We start from the raw sequence: 23,507 nt of genomic DNA on the forward strand, positions 1-23,507 counted from the left end.
GAAAGGTACGAAAGCTGAAGCGTTGGTTTGTTGATCGATTGAACCACCGAAAGACAATCAGAACGGATTTCCACATTGCACAAATTATTCTGTTTAAGCCAGGATAAAGCTTCCCGAACAGCCATCGCTTCAGCTATGACCGGCTCGTAAAGACCACCCAACCTACCATTCACCGCCACGGAGCATATGCCAAGCCGGTTACGAATCAAAAAACCAAAGGAACAATATCCTTCGCTTGAAAAAACCCCTGCATCTACATTGCAAGCAAGCATACCCTCCGCCGGACGATGCCAATGCTCAACCGACGACCCCGGTCTGTCCGCCGATCGCCTACTTGAAAGAACAGCATTTTCCCAATCTCCTTTTGCTGCTAAAGCTGCCTCACAAATCTGTTCAGCAGGATCCATTATTCCTTGCCACACGACCTGATTCCGGTGTCGCCAAATGGCCCACAACACCCACGCCACCTCATAAAACAGTCTTTTATCTCTGCATTCAATGCAATTGATCAACCAATCAAGACATGAAGTTACAGCAAGCATCCTATCATCCTTATAAAAATGTCGCCACACAGCCTCAGCAATTCCACATTTTAAGAAGGTGTGACATTCGTCTTAGGGAGACACCGCGAAACAAATCGGACAGAAATTAGCTAAATTGCTATGCCTCCAAACTAAATTTGCCATCATAGGGAGGCACCGCGAAACAAGTCGCCAAACAAAATCCTTCACTTTTGGTGCGATTGCCGAACTCCACAAGGCCTTCCAGTCAACTACGGGCTGAGATATCGACATTGAGAGATCCTCCCTAAAAGTGCAGGAACACTTAATATTAAGTTCAGGAACCATTCCACAACAAAAAATGCACAAACCAAGTCAAAAGGCACCAAAATTGGCCATTTCAACCAATTCTCTACCGAGAATTAAGAAATTCTCGGTATGACCAGCAAGTTCGGCCATTTTTCATTGCGAAAATTGCCTGAAAGTCGCGTGCCGCGGCCGCGGCTATGCCATTCGCGGTCGCGACACGAGTATAATTTGCCCTATTAAATCCGATTTTGCCACCAAATTTTGCCTATTCCTATTCCTATTCTACCTATTCACCTACCTATACAACCCTATACAACCCTACCTCTTACACAAACCTCACATCACCTCTATTTTTACCCAATCCCTTACTCTAAACTCTTCCCCAAAATCCTACTTTTACTCTTCCCAATTTATTCACTCCAATTTCCTATTTTCAATCACTTCCAATTCACAACCCCCAACCTCATCTTCAAGCTTTGGTATTTCTCTCAACTTCTTCTTCTTCTTCTTCTTCTTCTCAAACCCTAAAAACACCATCACCATGGTTAGGACAAAGCGTGTTGGTAATAAGCCCACCGTTACGGAAGCTAATCGCCTTCGGGTTCAATGTGGAGCTTATTTTGACATCTATTCGGAGGAAGAAGCCACTCGTTTCAAACATTTTTCTCAAGCCGACTGCCAATTTGTTGGTATGCACTTCTTAGACTTCCATTCGGTAAGAACGTTGAATTTCTCTACTCGAATTGATGCCTTTATTGAAGCATTGGGTTGGCAAGAATTCGTTAATATGCGTTTCCCGCGTATTAATGAATATGTGGTGGAATTTTTGGTCACTTTGTCCATGAACAAGAAGAAAACTTCAATTTCTTTTAGGAATAATGGTATCCCTTACACCATTGATTATGAAGCAATGAGAAACATGTTTGGTTTCCCTACTTCTGATTTTTACGATAAGCCTAAAGATTTTGATAATGATGCAGTTTGGCAAACTCTCTCGGATCAAGATTATTTTAATTCGAAAAACACTTCAAGCAAGTTGATTAAGGACAATTGTGTGTTCTTCTTTCATAAGTATTTGAGTTTCTCCTTGTTTGGGCGTGTTGAGAGTTCAAAGGTTCAGGTTCGGGATTTGTATGTTTTGGATAGTTTGCTTAAAGACTTGAGGATTGATAGCATTGGTATAATATTTGACAATTTATTCCGTGCTTCGAGGGCTAGTACCATTCAAATCCCTCTTTGTAATTTTATCACCGCAATTGTGTTGGGAGCTCGGGGTGAATTGGCCGAATATGACATGTCCACCTACCGTGGGTATGTTCCGCTTTTGGACATCTCGGCTCTTGAGCGAGCTCATTTATTGCTTCCACAAGGACCTCCCGTCTTTATTTCATATGCTACCCGAATTGCCATCTTCGTGGCACTATGGGTGGTGGCGCTTCAAGTTCTCAATTTGTAGGTACCGAAGGCGGCGGAGATGCGGAAGGAGAGGACGATGAACCACCGGCTCAAGCACAACCCCAAGCACCTCAAGCGGAGGATGATCCGGTAGATTTGCGGAGGATTTTGAACCAAATCAATTCCAACAACCGTCAAATGAATTTAAGAATTGATGATTTGGTTGAAAACAATATGGTGATGAATGACAACCTCAACCTTTTGAGGCGTGAACATCGATCGACTCGGCATCGGATGCTTTCCTTTTTCCGACGCCGCAATGTGGAGACGTCACCTACACCTCCCGATTCACCACCTCAAGCTTAGGTTGTTTTCCTTTCATTTTATTTTTATCTTGTTATAATTTGGTACACTTTTCATTTTCTTATGTTTGGTACAATTTTCATTTTCTTATGTTTGGTACAATTTTCAATTTTTAATTTTATGTTGAATGTTTAATTTGCTCAATTTCAATCTTTGTTTCGTATTCTATGTTTTCTCCATTATTTTTGCACCAATGAGGACATGGTCCAATTTAAGTGTGGGGGGAGACATACATATATTAATTTCTACACAAATACGAACAAATGCAACGAATAATTTTATACAAATGCAACACATTTTATTTTACAACACTAATATATTGCAACCTATTTTTTTTCATTTTTCATATGTTCATAAATTAATCATAAGTTAATATGATTATTTGTTTAGGTTATCATTATCGATAGAAACAATATTTCTATACGGGTAATATATTTTTCAAATTTTTCACAAATCTCCGATACGATTTTAAGAAAAATTGTCTCGAGTGAATGTATTTTAAGTAATAAATTCTTTATTTTCAATCTCTATTGTATATCATGTAATTCATGATAGAATAAATCTTATTTTAAATTTTCAATTAGGTTTATAGGCTTTTAATTAAACTAACAATTTTTTAGCTCGGTTTGATTTCGTCTTACATTAAAACTAATTGAAGTTTTTAAGGAAACTTTAGCCATAATACATGTTGAATTTTAAGTCAATATAGGATGAATGTGCTATCTTTCTTTTTTCCAAGTTACAATTTTATAATTCATATTAATCAATCAATTAGTTGAATTCTTAACTTTTGGCCACGATTGAGACCAACCTTATCACAATCGAGGTATGAAAGGGAAGAAAATTAAGTACCGTTTACTTTTGGCCACGGTTGCGACCACCCTTATCACAATCGAGGTATGGAAGGAACGTTTAAAAAAATAATAAGCGTGTATAAGTTTAAAGTAACGATTGCGTCCACCCATGGCATGGTCGGTACCTCTTAAGCAAACACAGAGCAATAAAATACGTATAAGGTTACGGTTGAAACCACCCTTATTTCGGGCGTAACCAAGCAAATAAATTACAATCAAGTACTTATTCATTTTAATATATCTCATATATTAGTTTAGGTTTGGGAAAGAAAATTTTATGCTTTGAAATGCCTTGAGATGAAAAACTCAAAAACATACGTGCTTATTTCGTCCCCAATGCTTCAATACAAAAATTGGAAATACAAGACGAATGATATATCGTATTTATACTAAGTTAGTTTAATATTTTGCGTATAAATTTGCCATGCGAAGTTAGTCTTTTTGGCTTAACTAATTTAAAAGGTAATACAAAGATATATGTTTTATTTTCATAAAGAGATTAGTTAAAGAATAAAATCAGTGAAATTTTGCTCGGGACTAGCAAAAGATTAAGTGTGGAGATTTGTTAAGCCCAAAATATACCTAAAATATCATCAATAATTACATCAATATTGCTACGAATTTATGCTATTTATACCTATTTAGAATACTTTTACTCCCGAATATGTTTCTTTCTTGTAAGGTACATAAATATTTGGTAAAATCCAAATAGAAGTAAAAAGAGCTTAAAAATAGAAGAAAAGCCCTACAAAAGGAGTCAAAGACGACGAAAATTAATAACGCCAAGTCGAAGACACGAACAAGAGCTGAAAAACCGAAAAAGCTCCGTGCCGCGACCGCGGCCCCCCCTTTTCACGGTCGCGACACGCATCCTTCAGCCTTTTTTCCCTTCGTCTGAAGTACAATTGTTGCTCCCCCATTCTCGGTAGAGAATTTAATAATTCTCGGTACGAGCAGGAGATTTCAGAAGCCTAGTTACACACTTTCGTTTTCGACAAGACGCGATCGTTCGAGTGGATAAAGACGTCCTTTTGCAGCGGACACAATCCTTCACAACGGACACGACACTTCAATCAAGACTCTTCAACATCTATAAATAAAGAGTTGATGGAGAATTGAAGAATAATAATGATATAGTGATATGTGTAGAAGAAAGAAATTAGTGTAGAATTTATGCAGAAATTCTGAATCAAGTGATTCAGAAGTTAGATTTAGATTCTGTAAAAAGCAATATAATGTACACACATTATTTACAAATTAATAACAAATTCAGTAGCATTTAGACATTGTTCCAGTTTAGTTTTCATTTTGGTAGTAGACCGACCCAGTCTCTATTACGAAGATTCAACGAGAAGATTGAGTAGAGGATTCGCCCCTGAGCCTAACAAACTCTAACGAAACCCAAGGAAAGGATTGACAACCCGTTCACTTGCACGCCGTCGAAGAATTCAATGCTCCATGTTCTCTGTAAACTTGTATCAATTTATATTTCATCTAATAAAGTCCATTCTATTCGATAGATTCTTATGCAGCACTTTGGTAAATGAGCCGAAGTGGATTGATGCTGGTGTTTTCATTAAAACGTATTTAATTCAAATCTTTACAAGGAAACTTTGTTGAACACTTAGGCAAATTATCATCTCGAAAGAGTTTTAATTTGATTAAGGGCAACTATCCCGAAAGGGTTTTGTCGCGTTCAAAGCCAATTAATTAGAGGTTCCGTCATTTATTTCATCTTTATAATTCGTACAAAGTTTAAAGTTGTTTCTTTGCTTAATGCAAACAAATATACCTGTTTACTTTTCTAAAGTACTAAAACGTTCCTGTTTTGCAAATTCAATCTTAAATCAGATATTTTCTAACATCTTCATATTCTAATCTAATTCTCATTCTAGCTATTTCAAAACCAAAACCGATTAAACGATTTTCCATATTATAAACCTTTAAAGTAAATTTAACCGATTATAAATAAGTTTTGTTCAAAAAACGTTCCCTGTGGGATCGATATCTTTTATTACTACAAGCGTATATCGTGCACTTGCGGAAATCGCTCAACAAAAGTCATAAAAAATAGTCTATATAGGTAATGGGTTGGGTAATTGGTCAAAATTTATAAATGGGCCTCCCATTTGATCCAGTTTTATAATTTTCCCATTATTTAATAATATTTATATTATAACCTATTAAAATTAGTAAAATCTCAACTAAACTAAACTAAACAATAAATTAATAGTTTAATCTATTTAATATTTTGATCCATAAGAATTTAGCGTGAATTTTAAAAAAGTAGCAAAAACTGTTAACATACTATCGGTATTTATTGAGATTTCACTAATTTCAATAGAGTATAGTGTATATTAGCTGCGAAGTTCCATACCTGGAGGCTAATTTTAGACTTGCGGTTGAGGGTAATTCTTCAAAGTCCAATCTGTAAGGGTTGGGTAAATTTTTTTTAAAAATTCGTTGTTTCAGTGTGTCGGTTAAAAAATTAAAAGTGTTTAACATAAATAGAATAGATATATTTAATTTTCTATAAAGCTTGACACCAATTTTTTAAAAATAATAACATTTTTACGCTTTTTTGTTTTTAGTTATAATTTTTTTATATATAATTTTCATAAACTAAAGTTTAAATTAGAAATTAAGTTATTTGAGTATTAAAATTCAAAAATTGTAGTCACGGACTTGTCTGTGTAAACCTAGATTGGTCGGTGTTTGGAAGTCTATCACCGATTTAGGATGTTACTACACCGAAGGAGCAATCTTCGTTGTTCCACGAACTAAGAACGCAATCCAAGGACAAAGAGAGAGGCGGTGGCTAGGAGAGAGAAAGAGGGATTATCTAGTGCAGTCTTTCTTGTCTCTTTTGTGTATTTTTTGTGTTAGGTTTAGCCTCCCTAGCTATCTATTTATAGCCATGTTAAACTCTAACCCTAATCATAAACCTAAATTGATTAGGTTACAGACGAGTCATCAGTAAATGGGTCAAGGTCTGTTTACTCCATTTATTCTTACATCTCTATTTTTATAGGTTGTGGAATGGTAATAAGATTTTTTTACCCTTTAGTGATGTTGAGTGAAAAGCTTTATGGATTAGACTATTTATCTATGAGTTTGAGGTTTTAAGTATTATAATCTGAATATTATATGTTGTATCAATTATAATTTTTATTTTAAAATGCAATTAATAGGGTTGTAAATGAGTCGAGTTGCTCATGATTGGTTCAATGTTCGGCTCGATAAAAGCTCGACCGTGTTCAGTTCGATTTATGAACGAGTTGAGCTTGAGCATGATGAAACTAGGTTCGAAAGCTCGCAAACAGGCTCGATTGTAGATTCATAAATAAGCTCGTGAACAAGCTTGGTTCAATTATTATTTTAATAATAATATTTTTATAAAGGAGAAAATATAAAACAACATAAAATTGTAAAATTTAGTTTGTAGATTCCAAAACCATGTCGTTTTGTGTTCACAAAAAAATTCAATTCAATATATTTAATGACCATAATTAATGCGTTGTTCGCGAGCAAAGTTCATAAACTGAATTAACCAGCAGCTCGCGAGCAAAACTCGTTAACAAACTCATGAACAGCTCGTGAATAGCTCACAAGCAGAATATTAACCTCGACCTCATCAATTTTTCAAGGAGTCGAGACTGAGCAGGCTAAATACTGGTTTGGCTCGATTAAAACTCTGGTTAGTTTTAATCTTAAACTTAATAAAGAAAGTTATTCTCTAGCTAAACTAGAAGAAGTTAATTCCGGGTTTTACGGACTAAATTATAGGAAATCACAAATTTCCCATTGTTGAAGGTTGAAACCTTAATAAAAACTTTACAAAGAATATAATGGGTTTTTATTACTTAAAAAGTTGAATATCTTTACAAAGAAATGAGCTTATATAGCTCTCCCAACTTAAAATACAAAACACTAAAATACTTAGCTAAGGTTACAAATAATAGAGAGTGATATGGTAGAATGGGATGAGAGAACACAAATGACATCTAGGTTATTAACCCCAAATAGCAAAACAGTAAATACATGAGTGGCAAAACAGTAATTTTCAGAGTGGCAGAAATGTCTCAAGATCCTTTTTGGTGCAGGAAACACCCTGCACGGCGTGTGAGTGAACCCACACGCCGTGTGGGTCAAGCCATACAACATGTGGGTCACTCCACACGACGTGCGATTGGGCTTCTGCTTTCCGTGTGTGAATTCGTTCATGCCAGCTCCTCGTGTCAACTTCCTCAGACCAGATCCCACTCCACACGGCGTGTGGCATGTCGTGTGAGGCTATTTTGTCCCTTTTTGGTGTGTGCTCGTCCGTGTTTTGTTCCTCCTTCGAATGTCCTCGTTCGGATTCGAATCCTTAAAGGAGATGCCCGCATCACCTAACAGTTAAATGTTTGAACTTTAGTTTTTTCTAATTGAATAATTTAGATGTGTAATTATATTTGTTTTATTTATACTTATATATTTATCAATAAGTGTTTATATTTTTTTTTCATATAATGATTCACTAACAAAATCAATAAGTTGTAAAACTTGAAAGACTCAAAATCAATAATTTATAAAATCTTGAAAGACTTAAATTTAGTATTAATTTGTATTTTTTTTTATCATAAAGCTAATAAGTTAAAATTTTATAGATAATAGTAATATCATTAATATCTGATATAGATGACGTAACTTAATCATTGACTATCTGGCTTATAAATTTTATATGTTTTTACGAAAAAATGACGATATCATTAATGCCAGAGTATCTCGATCATTAAAAAGTACGATTCACATATATTTTATTTATGTACGGATAATTTTATCTTGTCGGGTTTTAATAAAAATAAAATATTTATCATGTTTTATTTAAAATTTGTAATTAATAATCTATTAATATTTATTGAATTATGGCATGGTGATATAATCATTTTTCTATATAAAAAACAAAACTTCAATTATTATTAAAAATCAAAATCACTTTGCATAAATATCAATTATATTTTTTACCAAAAATGCATAAAATACAATTAATCTTGCTTATTATAAATCAATAGCTATAGTTTAAAATATAATAAAAAAAATCTAACTAACCATTAGCAAATTGAAAAAATATATTAATATGCTAAAAATAGTTTAGTAGTAAAGTCATTTGTCATGTTATCTTATTGATAAAAGTTGAATCACTTAAATATACTATAATTTAATTGTTATAGTATATTTAAGTGATTTAATTATGTTGATATATTCCTTTTTATATAATTTATTAAAAAAATCAATAATCTGTAAAAAAAAAAACTTAAAAGACTTAAAATCAATAATTTGTAGAAAACCTGAAAGACTTAAATTTATTAATTATTATTTTTTATAATAAAATTAATGAGTTTTAATTTTTATAGATAACAGTAATATTATTAATGTTGATATGAATGGCGTAACTCAATCCATTGAATATATGATTTATAGATTTTATACGTACTATTATAGAGAAATTGTGATATTACTATAGATTTTATTTATGTTCGTATAATTTTATATTTATATAGATGTGTAATTATATTTGCTTTATTTATATTTATCAATAAATGTTGATATATTCTTTTTCATATAATGATTCGATAACAAAATCAATATTTTGTAAAAAAAAAACTTGAAAAACTTAAAATCAATAATCTGTAAAAAAACTTGAAAGACTTAAATTTAATATTGATTTGTATTTTTTTTAGCATAAAATTAATGAGTTTTAATTTTTTTTATATATAATGGTAATATCATTAATGTCTGATATGGATGACGTAACTTAATCATTGAATACCTGATTTATAAATTTTATACGTACTTTTACGAAAAATTGATGATATCATTAATGTTAGAGTATCTCAATCATTAGAAATACAATTCACATAGATTTTATTTATGTTTGAATAATTTATTTTATCGGTTTTTAATAAAAATAATATATTTATCATGTTTTATTTAAAATTTGTAATTAATAATCTATTAATGTTTATTGAATTATGGCGCGGTGATATAAACATTTTTCTTTATGAAAAATAAAACTTCATTTATTCTTAAAAATCAAAATCACTTTGCATAAATATTAATTATATTTTTACAAAAAAAAGTACATAAAATACAATTAATCTTGCTTATTATAAATCAATGGCTATAGTTTAAATATAAAAAAAAAAATCTAACTAGCCATTAGCAAATTGAAAACATATATTAATGTGATAAAAATAGTTTAGTTACAAAGCCAAGTTAATTGTATTTATGATGTTCTGTTATTGATAAAAGCTGAATCACTTAAATATACTATAATTTAATTATTATAGTATATTTAAGTGATTTAATTATCAGAAGAGTTGATGTATTCTTTTTTTCATATAATTCACTAATAAAATCAATAATTTGTAAAAACAAAACTTGAAAGATTTAAAATCAATAATTTGTAAAAGAAACTTGAAAAATTTAAAATTAATAATTGGTAAAAAACTTGAAAGACTTAAATTTAATATTAATTTGTATATTCTTATGATAGATAATAGTAATATCATTAATGTCTGACATCAATGACGCAACTCAATCATTGAAAATCTGACTTATAAATTTTATACACTTTTTTACTGAAAAATGATGATATCATTAATTTCAGAGGTTGAGCATCCATAATGGTTGGTAACAACCATTGTGACTCATGTAGAGTAAGTAACAAAGTTTAAGTAACATCCCACTAGATTAGATTAATTTTTCAAAACTTTATGGGATAAAAAAAATATTACTTAACAATAGGTATCAAAACTGTAATTTATCGATCTATAAAGTAGAAATTTGAAGGGAAATGACAGCACCTAACGCGCCATATCTGGCGTGTGTACTCCACATGCCGGATCTGACGCATCAGCGCTGCCTGTGATCCTCAAATTTCTGCTTTTTGGATTTTAAGGAGTTTGATATTTTATGTTACTTAAATCAGTAACAAACAACTTTTGGTAATAACCACAACAGTGGTTTCTAACAACCACACAGGGTTATAACAACAACAAAAAAAAAAAAATTCCATTAAAGTTGGTCTAAAGCATCTCTAGTGTTATTAATTTGTTTGTTACTCTGTGAGGTGGAGTTATCACCAACAATCAAAATGCATGTTACTGTTTTTGATTTGTTACCAATAAAAATTACAAACTAATGTAAAGGCAAAATCCAACTCAAATAGAGAGAGCAAACTCCATCAAGCCAAATAGAAAGTGGGTCAAAAAATCATGTTACTTTTTTGTGGGGTCAATTTTTCATAAGTTTTGTTTTTAACCCCTAATAATTATAAAAATACACTTTCGGTTCAAATTTTTTAATAAAAAATATTAAAGTAACATACAAGGTTGTAAAAGACACTAGACACTAGTCGGGTGGACATGGCCCTTACTGATTAATCGGGGATTAATCGAATTTGTATTTTTTGTATTTATTTATTTTTTATTAAATAAAGTATTATATAAATGTAATTAATATATGAATTATACTATGTAAAATAATAATATAAAATATTTAGGATAGAAAAACATACATATTTTAATATTATTTACATTAATGTCCTTAAAAAATAACAAATAGAGGGTTAGACTATGCTTACTTTGCGTGTTTTCACCATTAGATGAATTTTACACACCATCATCGAATGGTGAAAAACACAAAGTAAGAATTACTTTGTCAAAAACAAAGTAACCATAGAAGGCACCATAAATAGATCAATAAAATAATATTTATAACAAAATGTGTCAAAATAAAATAAAATTAATATTCTTAAAAATAAATTTAATAGTTTAAGGTTTTTTTTATTTTTTTATTTAATATTTTTTTTAAAATTAAAAAACTGACATAAAATTTAAGGACCAATTTTTAAAAAAAGACCGTATGGGAGTTGCCTAGGCCCGTCTGAGACCGTCTAGGAGGTAAAAAATCGGTCAACCGATTTATGCTGCCCGATTAGTGAAAATTGGAAAGGAGTTCTAAAAATCCCCGCCTAAGCGACCGCCGATTTTTAAAACACTGAGTTGTTATATTTGGGTGTGATTTGTGTCTACTTGGCAACCAAAGTTCTAACCACCCACTATTGTTGCTCTTAAAAAGTACGATTCACGTAGATTTTATTTATGTACGGATAATTTTATCTTGTCGGTTTTTAATAAAAAGAAAATATTTATCATGTTTTATTAAAATTTGCAATTAATAATCTATTAATGTTTATTGAATTATGTCTTGCTAAAAATAAACTCCAATTATTCTTAAAAAAAGTATATCACTTTTCATCAAAAAAAAATTTTATATCACTTTGCATAAAAATTAATTATATTTTTACAAGAGAAAATGCAAAAAAAAAAAATGCAATTAATCTTGCGTATTATAAATCAATATACTATAGTTTAAAATATAATAAAAAAAGTCTAACTAACCATTAGAAAATTGAAAAAATATATTAATATGATAAAAATAGTTTAGTTGACAAGTCATTAGTCAAGTTAATTGCATTTTTTCTAAAAGAAAGTAAATTGTATTTATGATGTTCTCTTATTGATAAAAGTTGAATCACTTAAATATACTATAGTAATTTAATTGTTATCATTTTTTTTAATCATAATTATGGATATGTAAATGGGAGTTATTTTTACTTTTACTTTCTTTGAAGTGCAATTAAATTAATTACTTTTTTTAAGGCAATTATTTAATTAATTTTTAGCTAAAGAAAGGATTAACGTGGCGTAGGAGAATGGGATTTGATAAAAGCAAGCAAAAATAAAATAAAATAAAATAAAAAGTGGGAAACACCGTAAAATCACAAATATTCTCTTCTTTCTTTCTCTCTCCTAAACATCAATTAAATTAGTAAAAGAGAAAAGAAGAAAGAGATATGAAATCAATGAATGACAAACAATAATGATGTGTTGTAGTCTGCTTCTCTTTGTCTAAATGTGAGAGCACTTTAGATCTGATTCTGTTTTTCTCCTTTTTCATTCATCGAGCCTACACTCTGTAATTCAACTCTCCTCTCCCCCATTATAAACCATCTCCCGATTTCATTGGACAATTTTCTGAATTTCATCTCACTTGAATCTCCACTGTCCAACCAACTCTAACTGCTCTTTGCCTCCTAAAACCCTATCTCATTTCCAATTCTGGTGAGTTCGTTTTCATTTCTGTAACCAATGTGTTTGTTTATATGGATTGTTCGTTTTTCTGTTTTTCATTTTTTGATCTGATTTGTTCTTTTTGTCCTTTTCGAGATCTGGATTGGTTTCGAAAGGGAAAGTTATGCGTTTGATTTCCTTTTTCTGAATTGCTATCCTAAACTGTAAAGTGAAAAACAGAATTTCGAATCGTGAATGGTTCAATCACTTTGTAATGAGATTCTATTTCCTTTTTGTTTTCTTGTTAGAGAGCGACGTAGGCGGTTGGAGACTGACAAATGTTTCGATATTGAATTTCTTTTGTTTGTTGGTTCTTTTGACTTTTTCTAGCAGGTTGATCTGATTGGAGCTGCTTGACTGGTTTGGTTTTTACTCAATTGTGACAATTTCTCAATATTTCAGATACTGTAGCATCATCGTCGGTCATAATTCTTCTGCTTATCTCAGTTTTGTGGATCGTTGGTCCACTATTAGGATCCAATTCTGGTGCCTTGAACTCGTGGTGATGTGGTGAATCTAAGTTGAGTTTCAAGTTTTGGATAATTTGAATCTTGATTGTTATGATCTCGCGGCTATTGCAGGAGGTTTTTTTCAATGCTTGTTGGAATTTTGCTTACTCGTGGTAACATATATAGAAGCTTATATGTTATGATAGGTTATGGTTTTCGCTGTTCTTGGAAATTTAGGTCAACCTCAACTATTTAGTGGATTGTGAAACTTAATTGTTTTAACACTTTGGACATGAGAAGCCCCTGGTTCAATAAACTATATTTCATTTTCGGTCCTAGACCGCCAGTTAATTGGTTGCTCTTGTGCCTCATTTGTGTACTTGCCCTTATAGCAATCTTAGGATCCACTTCTTCAAGTGCATTTAATTCTGTAGCCAACACCCCAGTGCCTGACATTTATTCAAACTATAGAAGGTTAAAGGAGCAAGCTGCAATCGATTACTTGGAGCTGAGAACTCTCTCATCAGGAGCTAGTCGGCAAAGTGAGCTGGGCCTTTGTGGCAGAGATATAGAAAATTATGTGCCTTGTTACAATGTTTCAGCAAATTTGTTGGCTGGATTTCAAAATGGGGAGGAGTTTGGTCGGCATTGTGAATTGTCAAGACCAAGAACCCGGTGTTTGATTCGCCCTCCAAAGGATTATAAGATCCCTTTAAGGTGGCCAGCAGGCAGGGATGTGATATGGAGTGGAAATGTGAAGCTTACAAAAGACCAATTTCTTTCATCTGGAAGCATGACCAAAAGGTAATGTTTTTTTTTTCTTTTGTATATTTTATATATATACACACACACACACACATATATATATATATATATGTTAATCTTGAAACTAATCCCGGTCAGTATTAAACTGGTCATTTTGCAACTTCTGACAGTTTGATTTTTGATATCTTACCTTTTCATTTTGGGAAAAATCTGTATAGGTTGATGTTACTGGAAGAGAATCAAATTGCTTTTCACTCGGAACATGGACTCATTTTTGATGGTGTCAAAGATTATACTCGCCAGGTTGCGGAGATGATAGGGTTAGGAAGCGACTCCGAATTTCTTCAAGCTGGTGTAAGTCTTCTTCAAATTTATAGCTGCTCCTTTTATGCCATGAGCAAGATTGGCTTGTAAGAACACTAGCAATACTGGTTTCTAGGGTTACTAGCATCTCTTCCAATGAATTAGCTCATTAAATCTAAACTCACCATGAATTTCATGGCCGTGTTAGCAAAATGTCGTATGGTGTGCACTTCAATAAATCTAACCGGAAGTATGAGTGCATGACTAACTGTTTACAGTGTTTTGCTCTCTCCCCCTCTCTAATTACAGGTGCAAACAGTTCTGGATATTGGTTGTGGATTTGGTAGCTTTGGAGCTCATTTGGTGTCACTGAAGTTAATGGCTGTTTGTATTGCTGTATACGAGGCAACAGGCAGCCAAGTTCAACTGGCCCTTGAGAGAGGTCTTCCTGCAATGATTGGCAATTTTATTTCACATCAACTTCCATATCCATCATTGTCATATGGCATGGTTCATTGTGCTCAGTGCGGTATTATTTGGGATGAAAAAGGTATTTCTAGATTCTTTATTGGACATATTCTATGCTAGTCCCTTCATACTCTTATGTAATGCAATTTATTACAAGAACCAAGGTTATCTGTTGTTTGGTCCGTCCGTACATTCATTCTTTCTTTATCCGCAACTTTGCTATTTTGTTACTGGTATTTCTTTTTTGTTTAGATCATTTAGTTCCCTCTAATACACTGGTCGCTAGTAAAATATTTATTCGGAAGAGGAATTGCATAGGAACTTCGATTACACTGTATTACTGTAACCTTGGGTTAACTTATGCTACAGTTCAGAAATTGTTATGTAAAACAAAGTAGCAGAGACAGTTCAGAAATTGTTCTGTAAAACAAAGTAGCAGAGTGAATATAGCCTTTACTCTTTTGCAAAATATAGTTGTGCTGGGAATGGACAAAAATATAGACTTATGCACTGGTCAATATCAGGCATAGATTCAAATAGAGATATCTAGCCTAAAAACTATAGTAAACAGAAGAGAAATTGCAATATGTTCATTTGAGCACAATATAAGAGCTATTTAGCTCTTTGAAGCTATAAATAGTAATTATTTTCTAGTGAAGGATAGGAAAGCAACAGTAAGATAATCATTTATGTCCCTAGTGGTTATTTCTTGAACAGTGCATTGAGACCCATATCACTTGTCTATTTTAGAAGTTTTGTGTAAATTGAATTGTTGAATTGTTTTACACATTTCCTGGAGCCCTTATATTGTTTTCACCATGAAGTGAATGCTAATGCTTCATAGTGTAATAAACTTATTTGGGATGTGAAAAAAGAAATCTAATCAAATATTGGTATGGTGTTATTAAGGATGTAGAACATCAGGTAAGTGGGAGAGCACTTTACTTTGGTGATAAGCTAGTCCGAGAAGATATTTAAAATTAAGTATCATTCAAGCAGAAGTTATCATCTTTAGGCTCGTTAAAATTTGGCTTGAAGACTAGACTTTTGGTATTATAAAGTTTCTCACTTGCTCTTTATTATTTTTCTAATACTGGGATTTACTCTATTTATTTTGGAGGAATATTTTTGGGAGTCAAAGCAGAAGTTGAAATGCTTAATAACAAACTATATTTATATTTCTTCCACTCTTCTCATTACCTGGTCAAGCGTAACAGATAGCTGAAAACATCTTTACCCTCCAGTTGAGAAGATACATTGACCTCAGCTGATTTTTATCCCTTTGTAATTGGAGGAATGACCAAAAGAAATTGACAATATGTGTGTGCTCATTATATTCCTGAATGAATTGTTTTAACCTTGACCTAGGTACTGATAAATCTGCTTTAGGATCATGGTACCATTATTATCTCATTGGGGCCATGACAAAACAAGAAACTACTTTAGTAAGGAAATTATTTTATATTAGATATTATTATCCAGTGTTGTTAAAAGTGAAGGAGGTGCTCGCCTAGCTGCCCAGGCAAGGCAAGGCAAAGCAGTAGCACATTTAATGAGGCACTGCCTTAGCCCAGGCACGAAGCTGAAAAGGCACACTTAGCTTATATTTTAGCTTTTTTGTTTTAAACTTCTAATGCTATTTGAGAAAGGAAATCTCAGTGGTTAAAGGAGTGTTGGAAAGGAAAGGTTCAGTTTGAGGTAACATTATCTTAAATACTAATTTGGTATTCAAAATAATTTAAAGCTAGTTATTACAGGTCTCATGGCCTTAAGGGCGCTTAACACTTTCAGTTACTCTATTAACATCTGACACTTGTTGGCATGTTTCTACACTTCTAGTTCTAGAATGGATTTGGAATTTTGCTATCAAGCTATATTCAAACAGTTATCCTTATCTCCTTGATGGTCTTTACATACATTTGACTTGAGGAAACTTGCTTTCTCATTGCAAAAAATTGCTGCAAATTTCTGTGCTGCTTCTCTTACTTCTATGAGCCAGTTGCAAACCGATTATTTTTTGTAGAACATTTAACGATTCAATATTAGAAATGTAAAAAGAAGTGATTATATGTTTGGTTAGAAATTTAATTTTGTAGTCTCATATCCTACCCCTGGATTTTTGTGTTCAGTAATGTGTAGTAGTCTCTTACATAAAGGAGAAAAAAAAATCAATAATAGCTGATAACTGGTTAAGGAAAGAAAAGGTACAATGATATAATGCGCATTTTCTGAAATCACTGTCTACAAATAATGAAGTGCACTCACATCCCCAAATATTACTTTTTATTATTTGTTGATATGATAAGTTACTTAAATGGCAATAATACTTAGTTTCTTACATGGTTTCTAACATTGGCCTGATGATGTAGATGGAAAACTGCTTATCGAAGTTGATCGTGTTTTAAAGCCTGGAGGATATTTTGTTTTGACCTCACCGATGAGCAAACCGCATGGAAGCTCATTGAACACAAAGAAAATAAGCACATTGAGACTAATAGAAGAATTAACTGAAAAAATATGTTGGAGTCTTATAGCTCAGCAGGATGAGACTTTCATCTGGCAGAAAACTGCAGATTTTCAGTGCTACAAATCTCGGTGAGGATGTTAATTATAATGCAATATCTTCTTAGATTTTTCAAAAAAAATTCATTAACAGGAGTTCTTTTGAAATTAGTGAGAACACTTGATTTATAGAGTTTCCTTTTTCTCCCTTATTTTGTATCACTAGTAACTCTGCAGGCAAAATAGTACTAATGTTTTCTGTCTCCCCAATGCCCCCACTCTTTTTTTTTTTGTACAATAGCAAGCAGGATTTTCCCCCACTTTGCAATGATATGTACGACACTACACCATATTATCAACCCCTTGTGCCATGCATTGGTGGGACCAATGGCAAACGCTGGATACCTGTTCAGAATAGGTCCTCGGGTTTTCAATTGACCGCAGCTGAACTACAAATTCATGGAAAGTATTGTTTCAACATGCATTATTTCTCATTTTTCGTTTGTTTAGTTATTGTCTTCAATTTATTTATTTTATTTCTGAGATACACTCTTTTTTTGTCTTCACTACATTTATGAGATTAAAGAGGTACTAGCAAGTTATTGTCCCAATAAAGCGGCCTAGGCCAGAGAATTCATTCTCACCCTTTTCCTGGAAGTAGCTGTTCTGTAGAAATGAACCGTGGCTTGTGGTTGCAAGCCAGACTTTTGTCTGTTTTCTCAATCAATGGCCCATATTATCAACCCTTTGTTTTTTTCTAAATTGTTTATTTAACTACATCCATTAAATGGTCTTGTTTGTTAATTCACTTTTAGCCTTGCAGGAGTTACGCCTGAAGATTTCTCTGAAGACTTGCAGGTGTCAAAGTCGGCTCTAAGAAACTTTTGGTCATTGCTTACACCCTTGATTTTTTCTGACCATCCAAAAAGGCCAGGGGATGAAGATCCATTACCTCCATACAACATGATACGCAATGTGATGGACATGAATGCTCAGTTCGGGGGTTTAAATGCAGCATTCCTAGAGGAAAAGAAATCAGTGTGGGTGATGAATGTTGTTCCTGTTTGGGCTCGTAATACACTTCCTCTCATACTTGACCAAGGCTTTGCTGGTGTTCTACATGATTGGTAAGCCAATTTCTTCTAAGTAACATAATGACAATTTGAAGGCAAGAAGAGCTTCATAGCTTTAGGGATCTAGAGAATTTGCTGCCTTCATTTATGCAGCAAGGAACCTGGCTTATTGTTTTGCATGAATTCATTTAATTTTGTAACTTTTAATTTGACATTTGAGGAATCCATATATTAATGATTTTGTCTTAGATGGTTTGTCTTGATATCTTGCAAATAAGTTTGGATTCTTTTTAAGAATTCCATTCCTATTTGGTATTATAATCATGAGAACATTAAATATCAAGATTCTTGAAACGAGTGAATATTTCTCATTTGTTTATGTGTAACTTTTGAGGCTATATAACGCATGCATTTTTAAGATAGCTACACTTCTCTTTTTGGATCTGAGATGGAAGAGGGGAAGAGTCTTTGGCTTTAATTGTTCTAATTTGGATTATGCAATCAAGTTAATGATTGAATAGTTACCATGAGTCCTATGTAATCCTTTGAGGTAATTTAGTTCAGGCACGTTTTAACATATCTAAACTTTATCTTTTGGGCCTGAGCTGAAAGATATGAAGACTGTCTGCACCTAAATTTTTTCTATTCTGGAGTGTGCAATCCAACTTCATGGACTTAATGTTATGAGATGATGCTGGTTTTTTTTTTGTCAGCTCCTTGGCATAGGATCTCTGGTTGTACTTTTTTATGAAAAGAATTGTATGTTGCTATGTTTTGAAATTAAATGTTTGTTGGTCCACAGGTGTGAATCTTTCCCTACATATCCCCGAACCTATGACATGCTTCATGCAAATGGGCTTCTTTCACATCTGAGTTCAGAGAGGTGTAGCATGATGGACTTGCTATTAGAGATGGATCGAATTTTACGCCCTGAGGTACTTTTCACTATTATTGCTGGCATTTCTTATGGCCTTATGGTTGAATAAAATTAGCTGCATTACTGCTTTCTATATTACGAGGGCACTACCTTCCTGCAACTTATGTCTTGGCTCTCAGAGTAAATCAGTTAATGGTTATTTGAAAACTTATTTGCTTAACTTGTGGTACACTTCTTAATGCGGGAACAAAGTAGAACCTAAAAACGTGTTATGGTTGGGTGCGAGTACGAAGTGGAAGAGACATTTATTATTTAGTGGCTGGAACTTCTATAGATAGATAGAGAGTTTTGTAGATTCAAAACTGTTACTAGTTACTGCATTAATTGATGTTTTCTCTCTTTTCAAACCAAAACATCTTTTTCTTCTTACCTATGTGCACTTTGAACCACTTCTTTTTATTCATGCTGGCTGGCCTCTGTTCTTTTAATGAACCCTACAATGAATTGCTTGTGTTGCAATTCTTATCCATTAGTTTGTTTGACAGGGATGGATCGTTCTGTTTGATAAATTGAGAGTACTTGAGATGGCACGTGCACTTGCTACACAGATGCATTGGGAAGCAAGGCTGATTGACTTGGAAAATGGCAGTGACCAGCGGCTACTTGTTTGCCAGAAACCATTTGTGAAAAAATGATGTATCCGGCATCAGGTGGTCCACCATCATGGAAATGTACAATCTTTATACCTCTGGTAATTTCCTATAATTCTTTCTACAGTGTTATGACCTATTAGGAACAATATATTGTTTTATTCTACTGTTATGAAAGTTTACTAATCAGTCTTGTTATGAAAGTCAATACTTTCTAAAATTGTCTTCCGTACAGTGCATAAGGAAAGTCAATCCTTATGTTATATTTGGCATCATGTTAATTTCAGCATTTAGTGATTTTTCAACTGCGATCTAGCTGATGATGTTCTGTTAATGTTATTGCAAGGCATGTATCTTTATGATAGCATCATAACGTGGCTTGTGTTCGACAACTAAAAAAACCGGGGAAAATTGAATGGTGTAGATTAGAGAGAAGAGGGTGGCAGCAGAATTAGAGCTGGGAAAGATGCAAATTTTTTGTCCGAGGCATTTGTAGTAATTCATTCATCATTATTTTTTTCTAATTCTTTTGAGTGTTATGTTTTTTCTTGTAGTAGTACTGGACAATAACTTTGGTCAAGGTTTACTGACAGGCAATGAGATGATAGTTACACATTTTTATCTCTCCGGTGACCTGGATTTTAGGGTTTTGTTATGGTAGGCTGGAAAGTTTTTTTTTTTGGTTTTTGCAAATTTTGTTGTTTTACCTGTATCTTTCAGAAGTTTGGTTCTAGAGCTGAAAACTGAAAAAAAAAAGCAGAGGTAATTCTGATAAATATTTATTCATTTGAAATCAATTTTATGTTTACAGTCTCTGGTCTCTCTTCACTATCTCTCTTACCTTACGAATCCACGAAAAAAACACGGTCATAATCTCATTCCCACAAAGATAAATCTGCGTCTTACTAATTGACCCGCTGAAATTTTCTTCGTTTATTCCATTTTCTGCTCTGCTTGTTTTGTGGTTGTTTGATTTATTATTTTAGCTGAGTTCGATTTTCTATCAACATAAGATGCCAGTATGTTATTTTATAAGGGGTAAAGGTACAAGGGGTCACGTACGAACCCGTCTTCTAGGAGAAAATAAAATAAAAAACTACTGAAGAATTTTCATTGCTAAACATACAATTTATATTGGTAATTTCATTTATTCAGAATTTGTCACGTATTTGACGTCACAAACGCAACTTGCAACCATCGCTGTCAATGCTGATGCTTAGTCCGGAAAAAATCTATAATTTTTAATAAATTTTCGTCCACTCACCCTCCTGGTATGGGTAAGTTACAAAATTAGGTCAAATTAGATATCCATTTACATGTTTAAATGCATTACTTAAAACACAATATATCTAGACTATTTTATTTAGGAATTACCTATAATACCTTTCATATATATAACACTTAGACCATTTTTCTTCCTTCCTCTCTTTACCTACGAACTCGAAGCCGAAGTGTTTTTCAATCTCTATGTTTCTTCTCCTAAGTGTTTGTTCTCTTCGATTTCAATGGCAAAAAGCAGCAAGAATGAATGTATCTATTGCATTTATGCGATTTTGACTTGGTTTTAGGGTTTTCTCTTCTTGTTTTTCTGTTTTTGACGAGTTCGGTTTAGGATTTATGCTTTTGCTGTGTTCTTTCGTTAGTTTATAGCTATATTTTTAAAAATTAAACTTAGAAATAGTTCAAAATGGTTGTGAAGAGTTCATTATGCCCAAAAAACGACTTCACAGATATAAGTTTGTTTCGCGGTTTTCACAAACTGCAAAACAAAATCTTCACGGATTAGGTAAAATCGCGAAGCAAACTCATATCTGCGAAGTCGTTTTCCCTTCACAGATCTTAAAAAACCGCGAAGCTATGAGTGATTTGTGAGTTCGCAATTTCTCTCATGCTTCGTGGTTTTGAGCATCTGTGAAGGGAATTAGATTTGATTTGCTTCGCGGTTTTAGCAACCGCTAAGTAAACAAGAGAACTACGAAGCATTTTTATTTCATTATTTAACTAATTTGAGCAATATTTTGTTGAAGGTTGGTCAATTTAAGGTTGATTCAAAGAAGAGGAAGAGGGTACCAGGTGATAATAGTACTAAAGGCATCACTTTCAAATATCCCTATAACTTGAATATAGAAACATCAATCACGGTGAGGGGTGATTGGGATGTGATGAAGAAAGTGAAGACCAGATTATCAACAGAGCAATTGGATGTGTTTAAGAAAACATGCTTTGGGCATTTCTTGGATATAGATGTGTGTACATTATCCACTCCTCTATGTCATGGGGTCCTTGCGAGAGAGAGTGCTCGACAAAATCCAAAACATAGAGAGATGTGGTTCAACGTCAAACGGGTAGAGCTGAAATTCGACGATCGTGAATTCAGACTCATCACCGAGTTGAGATTTGGTGATCCAAAACCAACTATGAAGCGATTGAGTAGTTAGAAAAAGGCAAACAAATTAAGAAATCTGTATTTTGAAGGTAGTCCGAGCTTAACTCACAAACAAATATATGAGACCTTCGAAAGTAGAGATTGGAAAGATGAAGAAGATGGTGATGCGGTCTTCATGGCTATGTTGTACGTTATACATAGGTTCATATTCACCGTCGATCCAAATAATTTGGTTGGTCCTAATATCATCGACCTCACTGATTTTCCGAAGTTGTTTAATGAGTTTCCATGGGGTGTGTTTGCTTGGGAGGAGACGTATAAGATGTTGCAACATGTCGTATCTGCTAAGAGCAGAAAGAAGAAATTTGAGTCGTTCCACAAGGGTACGTATAACAAGGCCATTCCATATCAGCTAGTTGGTCTGGCACAAGCTTTTCAGGTATGCTGCGTATATTTATTTGATCTACTTGATGTTAGATTTCAACTGGATTGATTTGAATTGAAATATTTTATAGGTTTGGATACTTGAGTTATGAAGTGCGTTTCGTAAATTCTATATGAGTAAAGACAAGAGCGTGCTCCCTCGTTTAAGTAGATGTATAACTTCAAAAAAATCAAACTTTTAAAGAAGCAACTGACGTTTTTAATATAAGTGGATATGTTTTGTTTACGTAAGCAATATGTGCTTGGATATAAGTAATATGTGTTGCTCAATGTTTATCGGTTTTGTGTTTTTCAGTTATCTAACGTAGCAACGGCTGAACTTGTGGTTGAGAATGTTGAAGAAGCATGTGAATGGTATAAGCCACTTAAGGATTATTTAGACGGGAAAGCCGTAGATATTGAGGCACTATTCGCGACATATAACATGTTTGAGTTGGTGGAGGAGGAGGAGGAGGATGTCGTAGGATATGATGTGGATGTAGTTGAAGGAAATTATTGTTGGTCCCTTGTGAGATAGAATTATTTCCAAAGAGGGGGGGTGTATGGAACTATTGGGTTAATTTAACACTTTTTGAAATTTCTCACTTCTAGTTCAATAGCACAGCATAAAGGCAAGTTCTGTTTACTGAGTTAATCAGTTAACAGAGCTTGATTCTGCATCTGATCTTACTACAGAGAAGATAGCTCACACAAAGAAGCTTTTATTGAAGACTTAAGGATTTGCGATTTATTGATACATAATAGTCGGAAGCGTTACTCATGAGATTAATTTTAGAGCAAGTAAATATCAGAAGTAAGTAAAGGAAAGAGTTAGAGAAAAGTTACTCAGTGATTTATACTAGTTCAGCCCCTTACCTACTCTAGTCCCCAGAATACATTTTTCTAGGTTTTAATCCACTAATGAACTCTTTCAATGGTAGAGCACAAACCTTTACGATAGATATAGAGGTTCTGTAAAGTACATTTCTTTACACTTCACACTCAGCTATC

General features: G+C 33.1%; 1 protein-coding gene across 3 annotated transcripts; it reads left to right on the forward strand.

Moving 5' to 3' along the window:
* Window positions 1-12,278: 12,278 nt before the first annotated feature.
* LOC136217819 (probable methyltransferase PMT5) lies at window positions 12,279-20,500 on the forward strand. Of its 3 annotated transcripts, none has more exons than XM_066004484.1 (10): window positions 12,279-12,591; window positions 12,931-13,853; window positions 14,033-14,168; window positions 14,427-14,667; window positions 16,955-17,180; window positions 17,389-17,548; window positions 17,910-18,214; window positions 18,963-19,095; window positions 19,583-19,788; window positions 20,034-20,500. In XM_066004484.1, the coding sequence occupies exons 2-9, from the start codon at window positions 13,342-13,344 to the stop codon at window positions 19,730-19,732; spliced, it is 1,863 nt and encodes a 620-aa protein (XP_065860556.1). In that variant the 5' UTR covers window positions 12,279-12,591; window positions 12,931-13,341; the 3' UTR covers window positions 19,733-19,788; window positions 20,034-20,500. The 3 variants fall into 3 exon arrangements, with proteins under 3 accessions (XP_065860556.1, XP_065860557.1, XP_065860558.1); XM_066004485.1 differs by having other exon boundaries at window positions 12,934-13,853; XM_066004486.1 differs by having other exon boundaries at window positions 13,003-13,853.
* Window positions 20,501-23,507: the final 3,007 nt, after the last annotated feature.

The sequence above is a fragment of the Euphorbia lathyris genome, chromosome 2 (genome assembly GCF_963576675.1).
Source record: "Euphorbia lathyris chromosome 2, ddEupLath1.1, whole genome shotgun sequence".
NCBI classification, from domain to species: domain Eukaryota; kingdom Viridiplantae; phylum Streptophyta; class Magnoliopsida; order Malpighiales; family Euphorbiaceae; genus Euphorbia; species Euphorbia lathyris.